Source organism: Hyaena hyaena, unplaced genomic scaffold, assembly GCF_003009895.1.
Source record: "Hyaena hyaena isolate Hyena2069 unplaced genomic scaffold, ASM300989v1 scaffold_330, whole genome shotgun sequence".
Lineage (NCBI taxonomy): Eukaryota > Metazoa > Chordata > Mammalia > Carnivora > Hyaenidae > Hyaena > Hyaena hyaena.
In genome coordinates this window covers 463,306-488,451 of record NW_024080961.1, presented here as the reverse complement: position 1 = coordinate 488,451, position 25,146 = coordinate 463,306, and the positions used below count along the sequence as shown (strand labels likewise).

The following is a 25,146-nucleotide window of genomic DNA, read 5'->3' as shown; positions in this document are numbered from 1 at the left end:
AAAAAAAAAAAAAAAAAAAAAAAATGAGTACAACATTTTAAAAATTTTTTTATTTTTTATTTTTTTATTTTTTTTTAATGTTTTATTTATTGCTAGGAGAGAGAGAGAGAGCGTGAGCAGGGGAGGGTCAGAGAGAGAGGGAGTCACAGACTGAAACAGGCTCCAGGCTCTGAGCTGGCAGTCAGCACAGAGCCCGACGCGGGGCTCGAACCCACGAACCGTGAGATCATGACCTAAGCGAAAGTCGGACGCTTAACCGACTAACCCACCCAGGCGCCCCTAAAATTTTTTTAAAAAAGAACTATGGCTGAGTTTCCTTTTGGTTAATCTGCATTTTCAGATTTTTTTATTTTGTTTTTTTAAATGTTTACTTATTTTTGAAAGAGAGAGAGCACACTAGCACACAAGCAAGGGAGAGGCAAAGAGAGAGGGATACAGAGGATCTGAAGCAGGCTCTGTGCTGACAGCAGAGAGCCTAATGTGAGGCCTGAACTCACAAACCACAAGATCATTACCTGAGCTGAAGTTGGACACTTAATCGACTGAGCCACCCATGTGCCCCTGTATTTTCAAATTTTTAAAAATAAACATAAATCACTTGTACCACATTTGTTTCAAAAAAAAAATAGAAAACTTACTTTTAGAAAATTCATCAAATACGTTCTAAGCACCTACTTCATGTAAGGCATTTGGGGAATTAAAACAGCAGTAACAGTAGTTGAGCTGTATTAAGTAACTATTACATGCCAATCACTTCAGTCACTGTATATCAATTTTTGGAGCACCTCTTTGAGGTAGTATATCAGTTAGGATTAAGTTTGTATACAGATTACTTAAAAACTGAAAATAGCAGTGGCTTAACCAATGTTTTTAAACAAAGAGATGTCTGTTTCTCTGCCATGTTTCTCTCTTAAAAAAAAGAGAGTAGCATCTGGCTGGCTCAGTTGGTGAAGCATGAAACTCCTGATCTCTGGGTCATGAGTTCGACCCCACACTGGGCATAGACTTACTGGAAGGAAGTAAAGGAAGAGGGAAAGATGGGAGGAAGGGAGCGAAGGAGGGAGGGAGGGAGGGAAGAGGAAGGAAGGGGAGTGAGGAGGTAGCCTAAGGTGCCCCCAGGGTCCTCGAGCTCCAATGCTTCTGCTATGCCAATCTCAACACATAGCTTCTATCTTCACAATCACTTCATAGTTCATATAAGTGTTGGAGTTCTAGCTATTACATGTGCATTCCAGGAAGTAGAAAGGAAAAAAGGCAGCTCTATAGAGCAGCGTTCCTGAAAGTCCCATATAACGCTTTTGCTTATTGCCCACTGACCAGGATTTAGTCACATGTACTAGATGCATATGAGACTGGGAAATATAATCATTCATCTTTTTTTTTTTAAGTTTATTTATTTTGAGAGAGAGAGAGCACGAGTTGGGTAGGGGCAGAGATAGAGAGAGGTGGGAGAAAGAGAATCCCACACAGGCTCCGCACTGTCAGTGCAGAGCCCAATGGGGGGCTTGAACCCACAAACCATGAGATCATGACCTGAGCCCAAACCAAGAGTCGGACGCTTAACCTACTGAGCCACCGAGGCACCGCAGTCATTCATCTTTTTATCCTGCAATGTGGCCAACCAAAAAATTGACTTCTGTTTCTTAGGAGAGTAGACATTAAAGTTGGCAAAAAATCTCTGCCATAGGCAGGTATTATTGTCCTTATCTGCAGATAGAAAATAGAGGTGCAGACCCACATGGTTAAGTGACAGAGTCATAATCTGAAACCAGCCTATGTAACTTTCACTCCATATTACGTCCCATTAGAAAGTCATGTACATGAAAATAAAATACAAACACACTTATAGGACGTTTATATATAGTTGTAATGAGAAAGCATCTAACAAAAGAACAAAACTAGGGGTGCCTGGGTGGCTTAGTCGGTTAAGCGTCCGACTTTCGCTTAGGTCATGATCTCGCGGTTTGTGGGTTCGGGCCCCGCGTCGGGCTCTGTGCTGACTGCCAGCTCAGAGCCTCGAGCCTGTTTCAGAGTCTGTCACTCCCTCTCTCTCTGACCCTCCCCTGCTCACGCTGTCTCTCTCTCTCTCCTAGAAATAAATAAAACATAAAAAAACAAAAACAAACAAACAAACAAAAAAAAAACTAAGAGGTATTCCTGACAAACAGGACAACAGTAACAAATATTTCTTTCTTTCTTTCTTTTTTTAAAGTAATCTCTTTGCCCAACGTGAGGCTTGAACTCACAACCCTGAGATCAAGAGTCGCATGCTCCATCAACTGAGCCAGCCAGGCACCCAACCAAATATTTCTGAAGCACTTATTATGTGGCAAGAGTTTTCTAAGATCTGTAAATTTTTTTCTTTCTCTCTTTTTTTTTTTTTTTAGTTTCACATATATAAAGCACCTAAAGTCCACTAGTCCTCAGTGTACGGCTCAAAGAACTTGTACATATGAATAGCCTGTGTCACCACCACCCGGCACACCTCAGTTTCCTTCACGTCCCTTTCCAGGCAGTAACCATCCCCCAGAAGGAATCACCAATCTGACTTCTATCCACGGATTTGTTTTGCTTTTTCTTGGATTTCATTTAAACAAAATCATACAGTAGTAGTATTACTTTGTGTATGGTTTCTTTTGTGCAAAATAGTATCTGTAGGATTCATTCGTGCTGTTGTATATAACAGCAGGTTTTTTCCCTTGCTGAGTATTATTCCATCTAATAGAAACACAAGCATTTATTTGTAAAGTTAGTTAGCATAGAGTGCAACAATGATTTCAGGAGTGGATTCCTTAATGCCCCTCACCCATTTAGCTCATTCCTCCCTCCCACAAGCCCTCCAGCAACCCTCTGTTTGTTCTCTATATTTAAGAGTCTCTTATGTTTTGTCCCCCTCCTTGTTTTTATATTATTTTTGCTTCCCTTCCTTATCTTCATCTGTTTTGTATCTTGAAGTCCTCATATGAGTAAAGTTATACGATATTCGTCTTTCTCTCACTGGTTAATTTCGCTTTGCATAATACCCTCTAGTTCCATCCACGTAGTTGCAAAGTAATTGCCCACTAATACTCCATTGTATACACCACATCTTCTTTATCCATTCATCCGTCGATGGACATTTGGGCTCTTTCCATACTTTGACTACTGTCAATTATACGCTTCCCTTTAAGAGACACTTGCCAAAGACCTGTCAGAGGGGCTTGTACCAATTTACACTCTCCCTAGTAGTATATGAATTTTGGCCACTCCTTAGTCTCACCAGGACTTTGATTATTAATTAGTCTTCGATTTTAGCCACTCTATCATGTAGTGGCATCTCACTGTGCTGTTCATGCAAACTTTACAAACTAATTTATTTCTTGCCATACTGGGCCACGCATGCTTTATCACCACAGAATCATAACTTATTTTTTTAAAATGACATCTATAGATCATTATGCTCTGTTGGCATTAAGCATTATAAGCTCCAAAATATTACTAATCCAAAACAGGTCAGTTCTAAGACATTCTAGATCTGTCCTCTTCTGTCATAGACAGCAGTTTAAGTCATAAACATAGATAAAAGATGGAAGAAAATACCAGGAGTGTGTGGAGTCGTGGAAGTCAAAGGAAGAGAATCCTTAAACAGAAAAGAATGGTCAACAGTGACAGACGCACCATCAAAAGGTCAAGAAAGGTAAAGATGAGTGTCTGTCGGCCTGGAACTTGGGCAAGAGCAGGTTCAGAGGCACGGCAGGGAGGTCAACGGTAAAATGAGAGGCGGAGGGAAAAAGAACAGAAACAGCAACTGCAGCCACTGCTTTCGAGGAGTTTATGCAGGTAAGCAAGTGGACAGCAGAGTGGGAGCTGAACAGGAACATGGGGTTCAGGAAGCCCCTCTTTTTTAGGATAGAGAAGAATTAAGCTTGTTTAAACACTGGTGGAAAGGAGTCAGTAGAGAAGAAACAAAGGGCTGAGAGCAAACCCCAAGAGGGAGAGAGAGTGTGGCATCTAACTGGAGCTACAGGGATTAGCTCTTGTCAGAAAGAGGAACAGCGCTTCCCCCGGAACAGAAGGTAATGAGGAAAGAAAGGTAAGGATGCAGGTATATGTGTAGGTGGAGGGGCCGTACACTGATGAACCTCCCCTCTGCTGGCTGCTATTTTCCCTTTGAAATAACAAGTGCGATAACCTGCTGAGAGTAAAGTGAGACATGGAAAAACCAAGGGTAAAGAAGGTCTGAGGTATGTGTGGTTTTGGAAAAAGAAGCAAGAATCTACAGGTTCCTTAAGCAGAGAGTATGTATGTATATACGTATGTACGTATGATTTATGTATGTACATATTTGTACATGAAATAACCATTTCACTTTATTCTGTATCCCAGGAAAGCAAATGTATCAAAAGGAAGTTAAGCGGGGTTTTTCTTTTTTTTTTTTTAATTTTTTAATGTTTTATTTATTTCCAGGAGAGAGAGAGAGACAGCGCGAGCAGGGGAGGGTCAGAGAGAGAAGGAGTCACAGACTGAAACAGGCTCCAGGCTCTGAGCTGGCAGTCAGCACAGAGCCTGNGCAGGGGAGGGTCAGAGAGAGAAGGAGTCACAGACTGAAACAGGCTCCAGGCTCTGAGCTGGCAGTCAGCACAGAGCCTGACGCGGGGCTCGAACCCACGAACCGCGAGATCATGACCTGAGCGAAAGTCGGACGCCTAACCGACTAAGCCACCTGGGCGCCCCAAGCGGGGTTTTTCAAAGAGCAGAGTTAGGGACTAAACCTTTGGGAACATGAATCACGATGAGAAACTGTAAATGAGAAGAAAAGACAGAACCAGGTAAAGAGTGGGCAAAAGACTGGTGAGGGTTAACACAACCAGGATAACATGGCTCACAGACAGGATGTGGAGAAATGTCCTAAAAAGAAAAGGAAGATGCACATCAGTGATTTATAAGTAAGGAGACTAAAGACTGAGAAAGGTCCTTGTTTTTGATGACAGGACATTAAATAAATGGCGTCAAAGGGACGGTAAGAACAGAAAACAGGTAGCGACAGCTCATAAGACAGTGAGCAAATGGGGCAATTATGAATACAACGTTTTTTTGTAAAATCAGTGAGAAGAATAAAAACAAAAGGGGCAAGCAACTTCAAACACAATATTTTAAAGTTGGGGGAAACAACCTATATGTGTTATTAAATTGCAGGAAAATAAAAACCCACCTGGAAGAGGATTTGAGGGAAATTAAGTCTCATGCAAGAAAGAGGCTTAAAAGTCTGAGAAGGGATGGCAGCTCTTACAGAACTGGGAAAAAGACAAGAAAATATGTACAGTGTAACGAAGACTCAGACCACATGAGGTAAATTTTCTCAGACCAAGTCACTGAAGCTTGCCAATGGTGAACCCAAACTTAACCTATGAAAATAAAATAGCCTGGCCATTTTAGAGAAAAAACCTGACTACTTGAGGATAAAATCTTTAAGAGCCACTCAATAACAAGGTGGATACTTAATAGATTAATGGCTAGCTATTTGATTGAAGTTGGATAGCATGATTCATAGAGGGTCTGGCCTAGGGGATTCTTCATCTCCTTCCTAAAGCTGGGCACAAGAGTGAACAAAATAAACTGGCGCCAAAGAGAGACAAGCTAGTAATTTTCTCCACTCAGGGAAATGCCCTGCTTCTCGGTGTGCTTAATGGAAGATCCGTGGAGCCCAGGAACCCGGTGCAATGTTGGGGGCAAAACTGAAGTCTTGGGTACTGGGTAAAGGAGAAGCATGTGTGTGGGGAGAAACTGGGTTTGAGGAAATCAATAAACACAAGGAAAAGAAGGAACACATAATATCAACAGAGGAGGAGACAGAGCAGGCGATCATAATTTTTCTGGGGAGGAATGGAAAATCCAAAGGGGACCATCTGCCAGCAGTGGCAGCAGAAGTGTATGTTGGTCTGGTGTTCTAGAATGCACACGATCTCCAAGATTCTTTCCCCTGCTTAGCGAGACAGAATTGCCTATTCAAGCAAATCCTTCTTGGGCCAGTGTTTCGTGAAGTGTCCTAACTAAACCCAAAGCAAGAGATACACGTTTTGTCACATTACACACTCCGGCGCATGCGCGCATGCACACCGGGAATAGAAGTTGCCTGAACAATGACCATATGATAAAGTAAAGCATGAAGTTAACATCAAGTACTATGTCACCATCATGCAAATACATTTAAAACTCCAAAATAGGGGCGCCTGGGTGGCTTAGTCGGTTAAGCGTCCGACTTTCGCTTAGGTCATGATCTCGCGGTTCGTGGGTTCAAGCCCCGCGTCGGGCTCTGTGCTGACTGCCAACTCGGAGCCTGGAGCCTGTTTCAGTCTGTGACTCCCTCTCTCTCTGACCCTCCCCTGCTCACGCTGTCTCTCTCTCTCTCCTAGAAATAAATAAAAAAATAATAATAATAAAAAACCTCCAAAATAAATGATATGAAAATTACAATTAGCAAAGATTCGATGTAATGCTGTGGATGACTTTTCCTGTTCATAAATTAATTCCAGTCTGGAAAACACAAAGACGAGGCTATGTACTTAGCAGGATCACAAGAGAGTCTTTTATTCTTTGCTTTGAATTGGGTCGGGGTTGCAAATCCTACCTGAAACGATGAGTTGATGTGAACGGCAAAAACAGGACTACATTCTTCCTACTTTGCAATGGAAAGTCTTTGGTCATAATACAAAATGACAAGCAATGTCATAGACTCATTCTTCAGAGTAATTGAAGAACTCAGCCACCAGAAGTCATTTTCTCGACAAACTAAAAGTATAGTACAACTTATAATATCAGTGATCCCATCGATCTGGACTGTCACATCTGTGTCACACTGTAGCCACCTCACCAGCAGGTCCCATTATGGTACAGAAAGGAGGTATGTCATCACTAGGAGGTGAAGTGGTTTTTGTTGTTTTTTTTTTTTTACTTTTTAATGTTTATTTATTTTTGAGAGAGAGACAGAGATAGACTGTGAGTGGGGAAAGGGCAGAGAGGGGGGGAGACACAGAATCCAAAACAGGCTCCAGGCTCCGAGCTAGCTGTCAGCACAGAGCCCAACGCAGGGCTCAAACCCATGAACTGTGAGATCGTGACCTGAGCTGAAGTCAGACGCTTAACTGACTGAGCCACCCAGGTGCCCCACTAAGAGGTGAGGTTTTAATTTTCAGCTGAGATATCATCAAAAATCATAAATATAACATCCATGCATTCTAGATGAATACATTTTTCCAAGGGGTATATAGCCATTTTTCTCTTATGCCGTCAGGCAACTAAATAAAACAATAATGAGCCTTTTCCACAAAAGGTCCTTGAAGAAAAAGTAAATTGAGATAATTTTACATTTTTTTCCTTGAAAATATTTTAAAAGGTTTACTGGAAAGTCCAGTATGCTATGTTTCCAACAATCTTTTTAATTTTAAAGATGTCTAACTTTCATTTGCAACCTTAATGCAAATACAGAGTCTATCATTTCAGTCAGGTTTTGCACATTTGATAAACCCATACATTAAATCATCTTCATTAAAAAGTCTTAGACTCTTTCTCACCTCACCATTTTCTCAACATCCAAATGTAGCCTATTGAACATGTTTCTGTATTCTTTACTTCGTGCTTTCTTCTTCTGATAGCTAAATAATAAATTCTAAGGGCAAATTGATCTAATTTTCTCTTCAATGACCATTATCACTGAACTCTTAAGAATACTACACTTTAGGGACAGATTTAAAGTTCACAAAGAAGACTTGGTTAGACAGCATCTCACCATTTTCACCAGATGCCAATAGAGCTCTGCTACATTTTGCTTGACCTTGAATTACGCTAGTCTAAATGAACTGCGTGATGATAACCACTGAGCTCTGATCACACTCAAATGGGCCATCACTTGAATTCACATAAAGTTCCTCTTGTTCCATGTTACCCCTCACAGTTTAAGTAGGGACCATGGAAAAGAGAGTTCAAGAAAATACTGCTGTACAGCTAGCTGTGTCATTTCCTCCCAGCAGATTCTATGATCATCAGCCTTAATAGACTCTTATATAATCAGAGTATCAAAGAATACAGCTAATTATTTAAATACCAGGGCACCTGGGTGGCTCAGAGGGTTAAGCGTTTGACTCTTGATTCAGGCTCAGGTCATGATCTCACAGTTTGTGAGCTCAAGGCTTGTGTCCAGCTCTATGCTGACAAGGTGGAGTCTAGGATTCTCTCTCTTCCCCTCTCTCTGCGCCCCTCCCCAGCTCACTCTCTCAAAATAAATAAACATTTAAAAAATTTAAATATAAAACTATGCTTCAGATTGCTAAGTAACCAATTCAAACATATCCTGATAGCTGGCGTTTTTTTGTCACATGGGGCGCCTGGGTGGCTCAATCGGTTAAGCATCCGACTTCAGCTCAGGTCATGACCTCGCTGTTCCCAAGTTTCAGCCCCACATGAGGCTCTGTGCTGAGATCTCAGAGCCTGGAGCCTGCTTCAGATTCTGTGTCTCCCTCTCTCTCTGACCCTCCCCTGCTCGCGCTGTCTCTCTCTCTCCTAGAAATAAAAAAAACATTTAAAAAAAAAAAAAAAAGAATCGTATGTTCCACCAACTGAACCAGCCAGCATCCCTCCCTCCAAATAAAATTTTAAAGGACCAGGATTCACTGGGCATAAAGTTGTTTAACGTTCCATTAAAACCCATCTTGTTGATTTATAATCACAATTTATAAAAGAAAATTGGCATCACTCACTCACTCAATCAATCAATCATCCCTTCCCCTCCTGCAAAGCAAACCATTTACCCCTGGCCCTCTTCTCTTCTAATTCCATTTGCTCTCCATGAGCAATTACATCTACTCTTAGGGCTTCAATTAGCACTTACTGGCTAACTGAAATCTCACCAATCTCAGCCTCCCTCCTGGGCTCTGGATCCTCCCAACTCTACCAGATGGGAGGTAGATGGGCTCCTACCACCCCACTGACACCTCTGCCTGAGACAGACTTCAAACTCAACGTGTTCGAAACTGAAACAATGATCTTCCTCTCACGTTAAAAAAATAATAATAGGACAAGTTCCTCTGGCCACAGTTTCCCACACTAAGAAACTAAGTCATTTATTTTTCTGTTCACCTTCCAAGCCAATCACTTTTCAGGCCCCTGTAAATTCTACATCTTCATCATGTCCTCTCTTCTCCACTATTACAACTTCCCCACTCCAGGCCCTTAGCCTCTCTTATCTGGGCTATTTCAATTGCACTGGCCTTCTAACTTACCTCACTACCTTCTGCCTCTCCCCATCCCATCCAGCCTCCACACCGTACCGCCATATTGTCTCTCTTAATTACCTACCATCCTTCACTGGCCCTCCACTGTCTTCAGAATCAAGTCTAAAGTCCCTGGCATGACACACAAACTCTTCACTGCGGGGCACCAGCAGACTTCTGTTTTCTCTTTCTGAGTCCTACGTTTTTATTTAGCTATTTCTGTATGTTATTTTAGGACACTTCTTGTATTTCAAAATATTAAAACTACTTTTAGCACTATATTCTATAAGTGAAAGACTTTGCCACACTGGACAAATCTTCATTATTCCAAATGAGAGGCCCTGGAACCCCACACTAACCTCATTTCTAGCAATTTCTGTGATCTTAACGCAGTCATAATCAAACTCCGCAATTTTCCTTTTCCAGCTTGTTTCCAAGCACCATCTGCTAACCCTCATAACCATACACTCTCATCTTGAGGTGATAAGCTACAACACATTCCTCATACCTACCATATACTTTCACATAATATTCTTGTTTTCATCCGTATCTTCTAATCCCTTCCCCAGCTCAGTTAACTTCTATTCATCCTGCAAAGCCAAATTCAAACCTGGTATCTTCTCTCTAATCTTCCTCCCTATCATACATAGAATTATTTTCCCTCATCACTATTCCCACTAAATCCTATCTATCTCAATCTCTGTTATAACTCTTATCACACTGATGTAGGGACTTATTTACATGTCCGCTTATAAGCTTTTTGGAAAAAATTATTTTTTATTTTAGAGAGAGAAAGAGAGTGCGAGCAGGGGAGAGGGCAGAGGGGGAGAGAGAGAATCTTAAGCAGGCTCCACATTCAGTGCAGAGCCCGACTTGGGGCTCAGTCCCAAGATCCTGGGATCATGATCTGAGCCAAAATCAAGAGTCAGGCATTTAACCGACTGAGCCACCCAGGCGTCCCTGGTTATAAGCTTTTTGAAGGCAGCAAAGCATTTTCTTTTCTTGAATCTAACATTTCACTTTTGGTCTAAGAACAGATATTTTAAACTTCTTATTGAAAAATAATCACCTTTTCCTTGGGGCGTCTGGGTGGTTCAGTCAGTTGAGCATCCAACTCTGGCTCAGGTCATGATCTCGTGGTTCATGGGTTCGAGCCCTGCGTTGGGCTCTGTGCTGACAGCTCAGAGCCTGGAGCCTGCATCAGATTCTGTGTCTCCCTCTCTCTCTGCTCTCCCCCACTTGTGCTCAGTCTCTCTCTCTTTCTCAAAATTAAATAAACATTTAAAAAGGGGGAAAAATCACCTTTTCTATTATTACGGTAATACCATCATTGTAGTCACTGAGTGACTGAGAGATTAGAAACAAAAAGAAATCCCAGGTTGTTCACCAGGAGGAAAAAATGATCTTATATACAAAGTATAATTAAATTGTAGCTTGGACAAGCTTTCATCTACATCTGGCAATACCAGTTTCTTTCTCTCTCTGCTTGGTTTTTTGAAGAAGTTCTTTACAGAACTCTCTTGTAACTACACACTGGGTTTTATTTGTATTTCACTCACAGAATTTGAAAGTTGGAATAATGCAGAGGTTGAGACTGGGGTTTCTGGAGTCTAACTGTCGGGCTTGAATGCTGGCTTTGCTGTTGAGACTGTCTGACAGGGACATTACTCAACCTCGATGTCTTTCTATGAGGAGACCAAAATAATGACAGCCCTCATGGCGCTGTTGTAAGGGTAAAATAAGTAATGTGCATAAAGAATTTAGAACACTGCTCGGCTCAAAGTAGGTCTCAATAAATGCTGACTGATGTTATTGTCAGCTTTAAAAACAGCTTTCTTACTACTTATTTTAGCCCACTTAGTAGAGTGTCATCTCCTAGAAGGAAGGAATTCTATTCTGCTCATACCCAAATATAATGTAAGTGTTAAAACCGTGCCTTGGAATAGAAATGCTCAATAAATACCGTGACTCTAAGGCTTCCAGCCTCCAAGATCAACAAATTATAAATCACAGCAAATTATATAGAGAGTACATATTTAAAACTGATTTTAGGGGCGCCTGTGGGGCTCAGTTGGTTAAGTGTCTGACTTCGGCTACGGTCATGATCTCACAGACTGTGGGTTCGAGCCCCGCATCAGGCTCTCTGCTGACTGCCAGCTCAGAGCCTGGAGCCTGTTTCGGATTCTGTGTCTCCCTCTCTCTCTGACTCTCAACTGCTCACGCTGTCTCTCTCTCTCTCTCAGAAATAAGTAAAACATTAAAAAAATTAAAAAATAAAAATAAAACTGATTTTAAATTATTAAAAAATATTTTTATGTCTTTATTTTGAGAGAGAGAGAGAGAGAGAGAGAGACAGAGTGTGAGCGGGGAAGGGGCAGAGAGAGGGAGACACAGAATCTGAAGCAGGCTCCAGGCTCTGAGCTGTCAGCATAGAGCCCGACGAGGGGCTCAAACCCATGGACTGTGAGATCATGACCTGGGCCGAAGTCAGATGCTTAACGGACTGAGCCACCCAGGTGCCTCAAAACTGATTTTAAAGTATTTTAAAGTAGTTTCAAAACACCTATCTTCCACTGAACTGCTGAAACGTAAAACTTTTAAAGCAACACACAAATTATATTCACTGGGAACCTTCCCTCTACTCCATTTGATTTGCTCTTTGTATCCAGTGGTCTAAAATTTTTGTCTATAAGACATGCTATAGATCATTTAAGATACAATTTCCAGGTTTAGAAAACTGTCTATTGTCACATCAAAAAACAAGAACATTCTTCCTTTATAGCTGCATTTTAAAAAATCTATTGCCACATTCAATTAAAAAAAAAAAAACAATGAAAGGCCAAGAGGTACAATTACTGTATTTCCTGGTTTCTGCCTGGGAAACTACTTCAGCACGCGCCTACAAGTATCCCCAGTAAGTCTGCTGGTAACAAACTGCTGTTCCCTTTTTTATTTCCATTCTCCCCCTAAAACACCTCATACATTGACCAAACCAGGGAAAAGAACGCAAGCAAGTGTCTATAAGAAATGTGGTACATATTAATGGTTTTTGAAGGACTTAAATCTTACAAAAGCAAATCAAAGTCTTGCTTTGGATCAATATTCCCGCCTTACTTTACCAGGTAGCTTAAACTATAACTACTTACCTAAAGCAAAAAAGTAAATTATGTATTCGATTGCTCTCAAACTTCATGGCAAATAATTCAGTAACAAAATGTATAGATGTGCAATTCTAGTAAAATGTAGTAATCAGTTAAAAATGGACCACACTTCGAGCAATGGTGATATTTGTGAAAAAAAGAAAAAAGAGCTTAAACCATTTCCGCAGTAAACAAAGATTTAGGACTTTAACTAAAACACTGGAGGTGAATCACCAGCTTCGGGGTAAAGATTTATACAGTGCCTACTAAGTGCCTGGCCTTTAGTAGTTTCTTTACAGAAGATGCGTGCATCCCGGATTCACAGCTAAGGAAACGGGGACCCAGAAAAACAGTTTTGACTGAGGAATCGCCTCTGTTCCGTGGGTCCTGGCGGGGACTCCAGCCCTTGACTCATCATCTCATCATCCTCTGCTGTACTAGCTTCTCCAAAGTTCTGAGATGCTCCACTGTCCGATTTTAAAATCAAAATGCTACCTGACGTTCAATACTGTGCTCGTCAATTCTGTAAGAATCGACACACACACAAATGTTTAAAAGTCCACGGTCTCAGCCTGTGGACGTTCCAACCGGTCGGCCAATCCCGGCGACAGCCCCGCGTTTCCTCCCGGAGGGCACGCTCTTGCTCCCTTCCAGAGGAGTGCAGGGCGCCCCCGGCCCCCGGTCCCCGGCCCCCGGCCCCGGCCCCCGAGGTGAGCGACGAGGAGACGCCTCCCCGCCAGGCCCCGCCACAGCCGCCGCGGCCCCGCGAGGCCAGTCGTCGCCGGGCTCGGGGTCCGACCCCCGCGCGTCCCTCCGGGCCCGGGAGGCGCCCAGACTCCGGGGCCGGGCCGACACCTCCGCCGGCCCCGGCGCCCGCACTGCCAGCCCCGCCGCCCCGCTTCCGACGCCCAGCGTGCGACACGCACCGCCGCGAGGAGCCGAGACACGGCCTCAGAGCGCGTCCCGGATCGCCCCGCACCTACCTGACCTCGGCCTCCACGTCGCCCCCACGGCCCGCACGCGAGGCTCCCGCCGTCTCCGCGGAGGCGCCAGGTCTCCGCGCGGCACTCGGGGTCTGCTGCGCCCCGCCCCCGCAGGCCCAGCCGCAGGCCCCGCCCCGCCCGGCAAAGCCCGGCTCTTATTGGCTCCTCTTCCCACCCCTCACGCTCCGGCCCGCCCCCGGCACCGCCCGGGAGCGGTCGAGAGGGGAACCGCCCCCGTTCGAGTCCGCCCCGGGGCTAGAACCTTATCCCGGACCTTGGTCGCCAGGACGCCAGCCTGGACCTCTTCGCAGTCCTGTTGGCTCCGCGGTGATGGGCCTAAATTTGCATGAAGGCTGACTCTTCACGGCCACCTAGCTTAATCAAGGAACCCAAATGGCACTTCACTCAAGGAAACCATAAAGTTATCTCTTGCCATTGCAGTCCAGTGCCAACTTAAAACGTAGATGCAAATAACGCTTCGAACACCTGAGGTTTGAGATCCCAGAGCAGGGTGCCTTTGATACTCCCAGTGCCTGAGGTCGGCCCCCACGCCCTGTTGTGACACACATGCCCAAGCGCTACGCCTGCAACACGCTCATACTCAGGTATGTGCGTGGCGCGGTGCCTACTGCGAGCAGCAGCCCAGTTTCACCAAGGCTGCGAGTCAGGATGAGTTGAGCCTGTTTCCCAGGCACTGGCCAACCACCCCACCCCACCTCGTCCCGCCCCATTCCACCCCACCCCACCCCACCGCTCCCCACCGGAGCCTCTTGGGTTTGATGACCAAAATCTTCCCACATCTGTTCACACAGAGGTACCAAAATAGGAGACCGCCAGAAAGAGAGGTGTTCGGTTACACATCACAGATGACTGTCACAAGCCAATTTACCCAAAGCAGTAAAAGCCGCATATCCCACACCGTTGTGAAAGCATGAGCTGTGGACAGTGAAACAGAAATTACCTTCTATAATGGGGCGGGGGGCGGGGCGGGAGGGGGAAGAGAGTAATGACAAGACTTTTTTAAAAATCGTGTCAATGAGGAAAAAAACGTCAATATTGTTTGCAGTAAATTTTAACAGTGATCTTCACGGACTACGCTCCTCAACCCCATCTCCATCCTTCTATTCAGAAAACTTCCCAAACAATAGTCTAAGATGAACTTTTAAGCTAGAATAGCGTTTTAAAATTTGTTTCACAATTCAAATTGATTTCAGAGTTCAAGATTATTTGGCAAAAGGAGGCAGCTTGAATTCCAAATCTGGCATGGTTTCTCTACATGTAATAGATGAATTAACATGTATGTATTCTACCGCCCTCTCATGGGTAATCTCGAGATATAACTAATGGTAGTTAATGCCTTTGAAATCTGAAAATAGAACGTTTAGTTTAGCAATCTGTATTATTTTGATGACTTGGAGGACAAGATAAAAATAAAATCAGGTTCTCTAAGGGACTTCTAAATACTCAGCAAACAGAAGTTCAACTTCAGAAACCAGGGAGAAGATTCTTATACTAGGGCTATTATAAACACGCTGTCAGTATAAACACACAAGTATAAACATGCTTACAGCTACCTGTATAGAATGTGGAAACATGCAGGAATTTGCCTTCCCCCCCCCATTTGAAAAGTCATTACTTTCTGAGATGTTTCACAAAATGTCCTTTTTCACATTTGTATCCACTCATTCTATCATTTCACACTGTGAACAACATGAGAGTCGGAATGAAATCTTATTTTTTACAACTTTGCTGTCTAGATTAGTACCTGATTCTTGAGCAGTTCATCAGTAATTATTTAGTAAGTTAGATGAACCATCAGCCCAGCCACTAGATGGCAACACAGCTGTATGGGTAGAAGTAGTCTAGCGAAATGGAATTCTATCTGGTCTGCAGTATCAGGCAGGTTTCTAAAAAGTTCTTTAAAATGGCGGGGGGGGGGGTCGGGGAGGGCTGACAATGACAGCTGACTATAACTTCATTGACAACTGTATCCTTAAAACTAAGAATCTTTTTATAAGATAAATTCTCCCTAAGTGTAATAGCTCATAGGTATTTTCTATATTGGCCTACACACCAGCTTCCAGTTGTATCCCATCAAAAGGACTTTTCAATGCTCTAAGTGCCTCAAGCAAAGTTCATTCTGTAAACCCAAAGCCTACATTCCCCCAGGGCCCCTGGGTGGCTCAGTGGGTTGGGCATCTGACTTGGGCTCAAGTTCTGATCTCACGGCTTGTTACCGGCATCGGGCTCTGTGCTGACAGCCAGAGCCTGGAGCCTGCTTCAGATTCTGTGACTCCCTCTCTCTCTGATCCTCCCCTTCTCCAAAATGAAGATAATATTATCTACGTTGTAAAGTGAAAAGAATTAAAAGATATAATGTCAGTGGAATGATATCTAGTACAATCACGGGTTTATAGTAAGGATTCAATAACGAGTAACTGTTATTCATATTATACTGTCTAATGAAAATCTCACCCATATTATTATTTGGTTTATTTACTTTATTCTCCTGATTTAAGGCCTTCAGCAATTAAATTAAGTTCATAACACCAAGTTTCATAGCGATAGGCCATACGGATCTGGGCTACATTTGTCTTCCGGATATCATTTCCCATAGGGCCCTCCTCAAGGTAATTGTCGCCCAGGAATCTTGCTTTCTCCTGTAAGAGAAAAGGAAGGGGAATGATTGTTGGTTTTTTTATCCCAATACAGACAGTAATTACATCTTCCACAAAGATTCCTTCCTTATATTACTTACTGACAAAAGGAAAACATAAACCGGTAAGAGCATTTAGCCAGGGCCTCAATACCGCATGGTCTGCTGAGAAGTCAAATGCGTTTTATTTTCCTTGCCCCCCAGGCATAGCCAGAGGGCTGGGAGAATTCTTTCTAATCCCTGTCCATAGTAATTGCCCATGATTTGCAGGATGATTTTTCTACCTGTGTTCCCCCAACCCTCTCTTCAGTACTCAGTTACCAGATCCTACACACAGAAGGGCAGCCAGCCAAGGATAGGTCTACCTCATGAGAAATTCCACATTGCAGAACACTGTTTCTTGCCACTTCACACATATCACAGGTACTCAGTTTGAACACTTGTGCAGCAATGGCGTATTCTTCCATTAGGGGCTCCTTGGGTTATTTATTTAAATGAGGCAAAAAAAGAAACAAAGAAACAAAAGAAGAGAAAAGAAAAGAAAAGAGAGTATATTTAAAAAAAAAAAAAAAACAAGCATCCAGCAGAAAAAGCATATTGAAATACCTTGATTTAACTTTAAAATTCTGGCTGGAAAACATCAGTCCTACCAAAGATGCTTGTATTGCTCAAGATTGCATATGTGTACCTTGGTGAAGTGGAATTGCATCGGGTCATCTGTCGACAGTGAGATCATTAGTCCCTTCTGGAGGAAGTCTAAAAAAGGATTTTTGGCATATTCTAGGAATAAGCTGTTGTTACTTAATGGCGACATGGCGATGGGAATCTGGGCTAAGAAAAACAAGTACTGTAACACAGGGCTCTGAAAAGGAAAAGTGAAAAAAATTATTTAAGGATGTTGAAAAAGGGATACAAATGAGAAATGGTAAAACCGCATGGCCCACCGCAAGGCTTAGCTTTTAACAGAATGACCGTATGTTCCTTAAATCCCTTAGTACAGAAGAATAATCATTTTAAATGTAAATGCTACTTAGAATAAATGTATTTGGGATCATCCATTTTCAGTAGCATTGAGTCAAACCAAATGTTTGAGTTTTAGTTGCCTAAGGTACATGGTCTGTCTCGGGGAAAAGACTTCACCTTAAAACATTTTTTTTTTCCCTACAAGAAAGTTCTGACTCTCACAAGAGATATTTGAAAACATGCTCTAACAAGAAATCTGGCAAAAACTGGTTTAAGGTTAGCTAAGCACCTCTGAATTCTCCCTTGTTAGAGTTCTAAAATAGAAGTCAGAAGACCTGCGTGAACTCATCTCTGCTGCTAACTGGTTAGGTAAGCAGCTCCCTTTACTTGTCTGGCTTCCGTGAAATGAACTGTACTAATTAACCTCAAAAATCTTTTTTCGCTCTAGTTTAATGTGATTCCAGTGTTGATAACGACTTGGGAGAAAATGATAAGGGAAAACATTATTCCTCCAGCTCCGATATAAAAGTTAATATTAGGAAGAGAGTCTCCAACTCACCTTCTTTAAATTCAGGCCATGAGAGATATTATCTGCTGTCATGAATGCGGTCATGAGGTGGGTGAGGGCACCCGCTTCCCCACAGTGAGGTCGGAACAGGAACGTGTTCATGCCTCGTTCCCTAGGGAGAGGCAACTTGCCATAGTAATCACAGGTGGCTGCCTGGGACCCGGCAGCCACTCTGGGCATGCAGTGATTTAAAAGAAAATTTGGTAGGAGAAAGAGGAACCCTCCGAAAGGGAGTGGGGCACCCAAAGGATTCAGTAAAACTGGCAATTCCAGGTCATAATCTTAATTCTTCCTGAACACAGACTTCTGAAAACAGAGGCAGCAGAGGATTTGAGGGTATGGAGGAAAAATCAAGATTCGATTCCCTTCAGTCTCGACAGGAAATTTACCAGTAGCACCATGTTGTCATTTCTGCTACTCGCACTTGAGGGGGGAGATGTCTCCAGAAAACCCCGTTATAATATTCCTCTAGTCTTTACCCAGCTATAACAAGAAGGGTGAAGTGTATGGAGCGTGACAATAAATTGTGTGGTGGTTAGTGTAAACTCCTAAGCTTCCAGAGAAAGGAACTGTGAAAGTTACTTGAAGGCTCCAAAATATCCATTCCTGCCACTAAATAAAGAAAGAACCCGCAGAAAAAGACAAGGGAAAGAAATTTCTGATTTGGGCCAGTTGGAAGGATCCTCGCAGTGCAGTGGCCCTCAGCCACCCAAGGCACCGATGTTGAGCAGAAGAGGTGTTTGAAATAGAAGCATCTCCTTCTAGCTCCAGCTCCTTCTACTTACTTTCTCAGGCTGTTGAGCACCGTGATGTTCGCGTACATGTAGTAGGCATAGTAAGTGTAAGATGGGTTCTTTTCCACCGTCCACTCCTGGGGCTTGGGGCTCTTGGCAGAGAACATGTGGCCGCTGTGTTTGGATTCATCATCCACACTGTCGAAGCCAGTAATCTGTCCGGAAAAGTAGGCCATGTGGTAGGGTCAGTCCCACTGCGGGATCCCAGTCCTCAGACAAACTTTCAGCTCCCAAAGGCAAGGACCAAGCATCAGAGACACAGCTATGAGGCAGTACTCGTCCAGGCACAGCAAGAGGAAGGCCCAAAAGTTCATGCTTACGTGCTTAAGGAAGACACTGAGGTCTGGGTGAGCCTGGGGATTGATGGTGGCCTCAAACACTGGCATGAAAACATTCTCCAGCATTTTTCCGAAGTGTGGGAGGAAATTCTTAGATCGGAACACATCACTAAAGGCAAGAATAAAGAGAATTCAGGAGGAAAATATTTTTAGTATTGATAGCCCCTGTGTGAAGGAATCAGAGGGCCAAATGCCATGTGTGGGAAGACTTCGTGTGTCCATTCTGGGTCTGCTCTGGTACACTCTTCTTAGTTACCCATAAAAAGGGATTCCATTTAGATCAGGCATAGAGATACAAATCTCTCACTGGACCAGTTGCCCCCATCTCTTCTACAAAACCTCTCTAGTAAAAATATTAACCTTCACAGCTAAATCCATACAGAAAACAAAGAATATATATATATATATAGGAACTATGTCACAAAAGATAGTGAGCATGACACATTTATCGAGAACACTTCTGGGCCACCTGAGTGACTCAAGTTGGTTGATTTCAGCTCAGGTCATGATCCCAGGGTCATGGAATCAAGTCCCATGTCGGGCTCCACACTCAGTGAGGAGCCTGCTTAGTATTCTCTCATTCCCTCCACCCCTCTCCCTAGGTCTCACATGCACTCTCTCGCTCTCGCTGTCTCAAGAAACAAAAACAAAAGCCCTTCTGATATGCTTTAGCCAGGGACAATCTAACCAACTAACTCTTATATAGGACTCAGCATATGCCATCCATTCTTTTAAGCAGCCAGGAATATTAGCTAATTTAATCCTCATAACAATTCAGTATATTAGCTACCATTATGACCCTATTTTTTAGTTAGTTTATTTACTTTTTTAAGTAAGCTCTACACCTAATGTGGGACTTGAACTCACAACCTGGAGATCAAGAGTCCCATGCTCTACTGACTAAGCCAGCCAGATGCCCTCACTATAAAGATGATGAAATAAAGGCACACAGAGCTCATGAAACTTGCCCAAGGTCATACAGCTAGTAAGTAGTAGAACTGGGATTCAAGTACAGCCAGTCTTGGTCCAGAGTCCATGCTTTTATCACACCTACTGCCTCTCTGCTTTAATGATATTAGATAGGAAGTTCTACCCCAGCCAAAATGTTTCTTTTTTGGCTCAAGAGACAAGATAAAACTCTTACATTGCCAATGGTGGGGGGGGGCGGGGACACAGAACACAGAGGCAGGTGGCCAGAAAATATATATAAACACTTAAGTTAGATAAAAGATCAATGATACAGAGCATCCCTGAGGGCATGAGTAATTAGCAAGTGGTAATATCACTGATAAATACTCATTGATTACAGAGAACTTGAGCACTTGTAAATGAGACAATTGTTATATGGTAGTAAAGGTCTTTTTTTTTTAATGTTTATTTATTTTGAGACAGAGAGAGTGCAAGAGTGGGTGAGCAGGGGAGGGTCAGCGAGGGGAGAGAATCCCAAGCAGGCTCCATGATGTCAGCACAGAGCCTAATGTGGGGCTTGAACACAAACACCATGAGATCATGACCTGAGCCATAATTAAGAATCAGTTGCTTAACCTACTGAGCCACTTTGGCATTCTGGTAATTAAGGTTCTGATACAAGAAAGCTACATCCCAGTACAGATAAGCACGGGAAAGCATGACTGGACACAGAGAGGAAGACTGGGAGAAAGAGAAAGCATAATAAAATATACATAGTTCTTATGCTAGCTAAGTTTTTTGTTGTTTTTTTTTAAATTTATTTCTAGGAGAGAGAGAGAGAGAGACAGCGTGAGCAGGGGTCAGAGAGAGAGGGAGACACAGACTCTGAAATAGGCTCCAGGCTCTGAGCTGGCAGTCAGCACAGAGCCCGACGCCGGGCTCGAACCCACGAACCGTGAGATCATGACCTAAGTGAAAGTCGGACGCTTAACCGACTAAGCCACCCAGGTGCCCCAATGCTAGCTAAGTTTTAGATGTTCTCAGCAAGTTATTTTGTGATCTGGATGAAGTCCCACGTTTTAAAAAACAAAACCCAAGGGGCACCTAGGTGGCTCAGTTGGTTAAGGCTCCAACTTCGGCTCAGGTCATGATCTCACGTTCGTGGGTACGAGCCCCGCATCGGGCTCTGTGCTGACAGCTCAGAGCCTGGAGCCTGTCTTCAGATTCTGTGTCTCCCTGTCTCTCTGCCCCTCCCCGTCTCATGCTCTGTTTCTCTCTGTCTCAAAAATAAATAAAACATTCTTAAAATAAGAATAAATAAAAATAAAATAAATAAAAAACAAAACCCAAAAACTTGGTTAGAAAACTGAACTGATCTTCCTAATTCCCTGTCTCCGGTCAAGAGTGCTGAACCCAGATTGGGCAAAACCAGGCACCAGGACCCCGTTCTGAGTGCCACCTCGACCAAGATTGTCTGTGTCTAGAGGGGCTGCGCCCTCCTTGTCTGTGCGCCAGAGGCGAGGCAGGGGGATGAATTGAGGCCTCGGGGTCTCCAATGGGCAGGTACGCACTAGATCCGGGGGACCTGGACCATCCAGGTCATGTTGCGGCAGTAGATGCGGTTACGGACGAACCAGGCGGACAGTTTGTGCCACTCGTCAGAACTGCGGCCGTAGATGGACAGGCGGGGCTCGGCGTGCTGGTACTTGGCCTCCACCAGGTCTGCACCTACCTCCTGCGAAGCCAAGAAAGGAGTCCGAAACCGGGAGTTCCCACAAGTCCCTCAGGGGCCTAAACCTCTCTGGGGAGAGGAAGGAGGTGCTAAGAAGAGCAGAGGAAGCGTAAAGGAAGTTAGAGGGAACCTATTCCAGGTTAAGATCTAAGGAAATTGTGAGATGAGGGGAACCTAATCAGTAAGAGACTGATAATGATGGAGCCTAGAGAGTGAAAAAGTCCAAGGATGTTGAGATATCCTATCATGGCCTGCAAACGACACTCAGCTCTTCTTACACCCCCTACTTTCCAAAACACCCATCTCCTCATGTCATTCCTGCGTCCTAGAGCTCAGGCCATGAGGCTGAAAGAGTCCTCGATCAGTCCCAAATCCTCACCCTCAGCTTCTCTAGCCTAGGAATGCAAGTTGTTAAAATCACTACAGTGGACATTTTCAAAGAAATTCTTACCTTCATGTCTGTGGTGCTTCCCCAGGGAATGCACCCTTTCTCCCTCCTTCCTCCTCTCTTCTCTCCTTCCTCCTCCTCCTCCCTCTCTCCCCCCTCCCCAAGGGCGGGTACCATAGATCTGGTTGGCTCTTCCTCACCTTGATGATAGTGGCAAAATATTCCCCATCAATATAATTGTCTGTCTTGAGGTAGAGGTCTCGTAGCTCACTTGCTCCTACAGGATTGTATTTGTCATTGAACTTATCAAAACGCTGGAAGGTCTGGCGTCCCTGAATCAGGAAACGGGAACACAAGCGTATTATTATCAGAGCGGCTGGGACATGGAGAGCTAGGGAATGGCCACGAGGAACAGGGCCTGGGAACAGGGGAGGGGGTTGGCCTCCAAGAAAGGAATCTGGCACAGTTGACAATGAGTGAACCTCAAAACTGTCTGTGGGTGCTTTCAGCCAGTATGGTTAAGGGGGCTCTGAGAAGGGGGAGGTTGTAGGAGAAAGGCATGTGGGGTTCTGAGTATGAGCATGAAACTGACGTTATCTTTTTCAACCTACAGCGTGAACATCCAGAGAGTCAACAGTCAGATCATAGGGATGCATCTTTAATTTGGCAAAAAGTTCCTTTAGGGTCAGATTTTTCTCCTTGGTGCTATGGACCACTCTGTCGGCATCGATGTGGTAAGATTTCTTGATAAAGCGCAGCAGATGCTTCTGGTTCATGCAGGCGGCCGCATGGATGTGGGTGTCCACCTGTGTGTATATTCAGAGAAAAAAAAAACAACCATCAGCATTATTTGTGCTGCTCTGCTAGAGGCCATGGCTCCTGCACACCCCACTGAGGCAGGAGAAAGGAATAAGCAGAGGGGTGTGACCTGACATCTGGGGAAGGTGGCCGTCGGGAAAGAACCCGAAGCACCTTTTTGTACCCTTGCAAGAATGTGAAAGCTTAGGGGGATGCAATAATAATGTCTACTTCTCTTGAATATCTGCACATCCAATTTACTCCCTACATTTGACCCACACAAAATTCTTGGGGGACCGCTCTCCACCCCTGAAATGAACTGGCTACCACAGCTTTCAGCCCCAAAGGGAGAAAAGATCAAAATCATGAAGCCGTGGCACAGCAATGGCCCTTAGGAGGTAGATTTTTTTTTTAACTGTTGTCTTTATTTTTGAGAGAGAGGGAGAGGGAGACAGAGCACAAGTGGGGGAGGGGTAGAGAGAGAGGGAGACACAGAATCCGAAGGCAGGCTCCAGGCTCTGTCAGCACAGAGCCCAACACGGGGCTTGAACCCACAAACCTCGAGATCACGACCTGAGCCTAAATCAGACGCTTAACAGACTGAGCCACCCAGATCCCCTGAATTAGATTTTTTTTTTCTAGGAGAGAGAGAGAGAGACAGCGTGAGCAGGGGAGGGCCAGAGAGAGAGGGAGTCACAGACTGAAACAGGCTCCAGGCTCTGAGCTGGCAGTCAGCACAGAGCCCGACATGGGGCTCGAACCCACGAACCGCGAGATCATGACCTAAGCGAAAGTTGGACACTTAACCGACTAAGCCACCCAGGCGTCCCTGAGTTAGATATTTTTATGATTACAGTTTTATAACCTGGAGATTCAATAGACAGGTTTGCCCAGTGTTACATAGGCAGCTAAGCCAGGATTTGGTTCTGAATCTCTGCTTGTATACTTTCTATCCTCACTTCTTGCAATCACTCAAATGGTCAGCACACACCTCAGAAGTGTTTCTAAGTTGATTCATTTTCCACACTCATTAGCGCATCTGATACCCGCCGTCCTCTCCTGAGCTAGACCGAGCAGATATATTTTCCAATTTTATGAATGAGGAAACAAACTCAGAAATAGTCAATCACGTCCCCTGTATCTCAGAGTCAGGAAGTAGAAGCAAAAGAACTAGAACAAAGATCTTCCAAATCCTGGAATAGCAGTTTTGGAGATTTGTTATTTTTGTAGTTCACAATCATTATAATTTTTTGTAGCAAAAATGTGGTCAACCCTTCTGTGTAGAAAACAGAAATGGCATTCTAACCTTTTAGAATAATTCATCTGCTTTCACCAAATCCACCAAGCCTGCAGAAATCTTACAGTAATCAGAAAAACAGTTATCTTGTCCCATTCAAGAGCTAATTGGGCTCCTGTGTTTGCCCAGCAGTGGCCTCTGAGCAGTGACAAGGTTTACCTTCCTGCAGTTATAAAAATCACGGTGGGGGTTGTTCTTCAATTCCTTTAACTCGTCCATCTCATTGAGCATCTCATGGACCTGGAACTTGGAGGACAGGAACTTCAGGCGCCGGTGGGTGTAGGTCTTGCTGTGAAAAATTAAATCACATAAGTCTGAATCATTCAGACACTTAAGGAAAATGGACACAGCGTCAATACCGTCAGGACCCCTATTCCCTATAGGAAGCAGTGATTGGAACAAACATTTCAGCTTGCGCTTAATCTCACTTGAGAAGTATTGGGCTCCAGGGACTCCATCTTTTCATCCACGTGGGACAGAAGAGCAAAGGAGGACTTGGGAAGGCATTTAACAACCCCGGGGGACAGTGTTGCTCAAGGCTAAGGGTCCCGGCTTTGGAGATGGCAGATTTGGACTTGAATCTCAGCGAGCTGTGTGACTTTGGGCAGATTACTTAACTTCTCGGAGTCTCAGCTTATAAAATGCAGCTATAAAGATACCCACCTCACAGAATGATTGTGAGGAGAAAGGAAATAATGTACACGAAGGGTTTAACATGGTGTTTGAATAATGTAAGCTCATAGTAAATGCTCATTCTTACTAAGAGTAGTATTAGTACTGGCAGTGGTGGTGGTGGTGATGGTGGTGGTGGTGGTGGTTCAGGCACTGCTGCGCACTTACACAGGTCCTTGGGCAATTAGAGCCAGTAGAAAATTCATATCATCTAAGAAGGTGTCCATGTTTAGATAAGGAAGTGGCTTAGGCTCATCTTTGCCGGCTGCTGCCTCATTAGGATAGACATAAACTACACCGTCCTTCATTTTGAGGTGATAACCCAGGTTTTCCGGGAGGCCATCTGTTTGGAAGGGGTCTTCTCCATTCTTCACAGGAGGGGTAAAGACTTTTTCAATAAAACACAGAGTAATATATCAAGAAATAAGATAAATGACTGCATGAAAATGACCAAAATATGCAATGCTGGAAGGTCTCATTGGAAGGTCTCATTCATTTGGAATCCCATACATCATAAGCTATCATTATTCATCCAGGGCTAAGCTAAAGTTTATTTTTATATTCTTTTCCTTTTTTAAATTTTTTTAAAATTTATTTTTGAGAGAGGGGGAATGGAGGGAGGGAGGGGTAGAGAGAGAGGGAGACACAGAATCCAAAGCCAGG

The 25,146-nt window shown here is 43.8% G+C and overlaps 2 protein-coding genes across 3 annotated transcripts in view; both read right to left on the bottom strand.

Moving 5' to 3' along the window:
* The window catches only part of DENND2C (DENN domain containing 2C), an 81,853-nt gene extending 68,417 nt beyond the window's left edge, over window positions 1–13,436 (bottom strand). For both annotated transcript variants that reach the window (XM_039249103.1, XM_039249105.1), the window contains exon 1: window positions 13,369–13,436. The gene's annotated coding sequence lies outside the window, so the exon portion shown is untranslated. The remainder of the gene's footprint in view (window positions 1–13,368) is intronic.
* A 2,433-nt stretch (window positions 13,437–15,869) lies between these two features.
* Window positions 15,870–25,146, bottom strand: part of AMPD1 (adenosine monophosphate deaminase 1) — a 30,600-nt gene continuing 21,323 nt past the window's right edge. The window contains exons 6-16 of the mRNA XM_039249117.1: window positions 24,652–24,871; window positions 23,971–24,100; window positions 22,328–22,522; window positions 21,917–22,048; window positions 21,168–21,331; window positions 18,670–18,796; window positions 18,341–18,504; window positions 17,547–17,667; window positions 16,713–16,886; window positions 16,390–16,500; window positions 15,870–16,028 (exon numbers count right to left, since the gene is read on the bottom strand). Coding sequence (XP_039105048.1) covers window positions 15,870–16,028; window positions 16,390–16,500; window positions 16,713–16,886; window positions 17,547–17,667; window positions 18,341–18,504; window positions 18,670–18,796; window positions 21,168–21,331; window positions 21,917–22,048; window positions 22,328–22,522; window positions 23,971–24,100; window positions 24,652–24,871 — 1,697 coding nt within the window. The remainder of the gene's footprint in view (window positions 16,029–16,389; window positions 16,501–16,712; window positions 16,887–17,546; window positions 17,668–18,340; window positions 18,505–18,669; window positions 18,797–21,167; window positions 21,332–21,916; window positions 22,049–22,327; window positions 22,523–23,970; window positions 24,101–24,651; window positions 24,872–25,146) is intronic.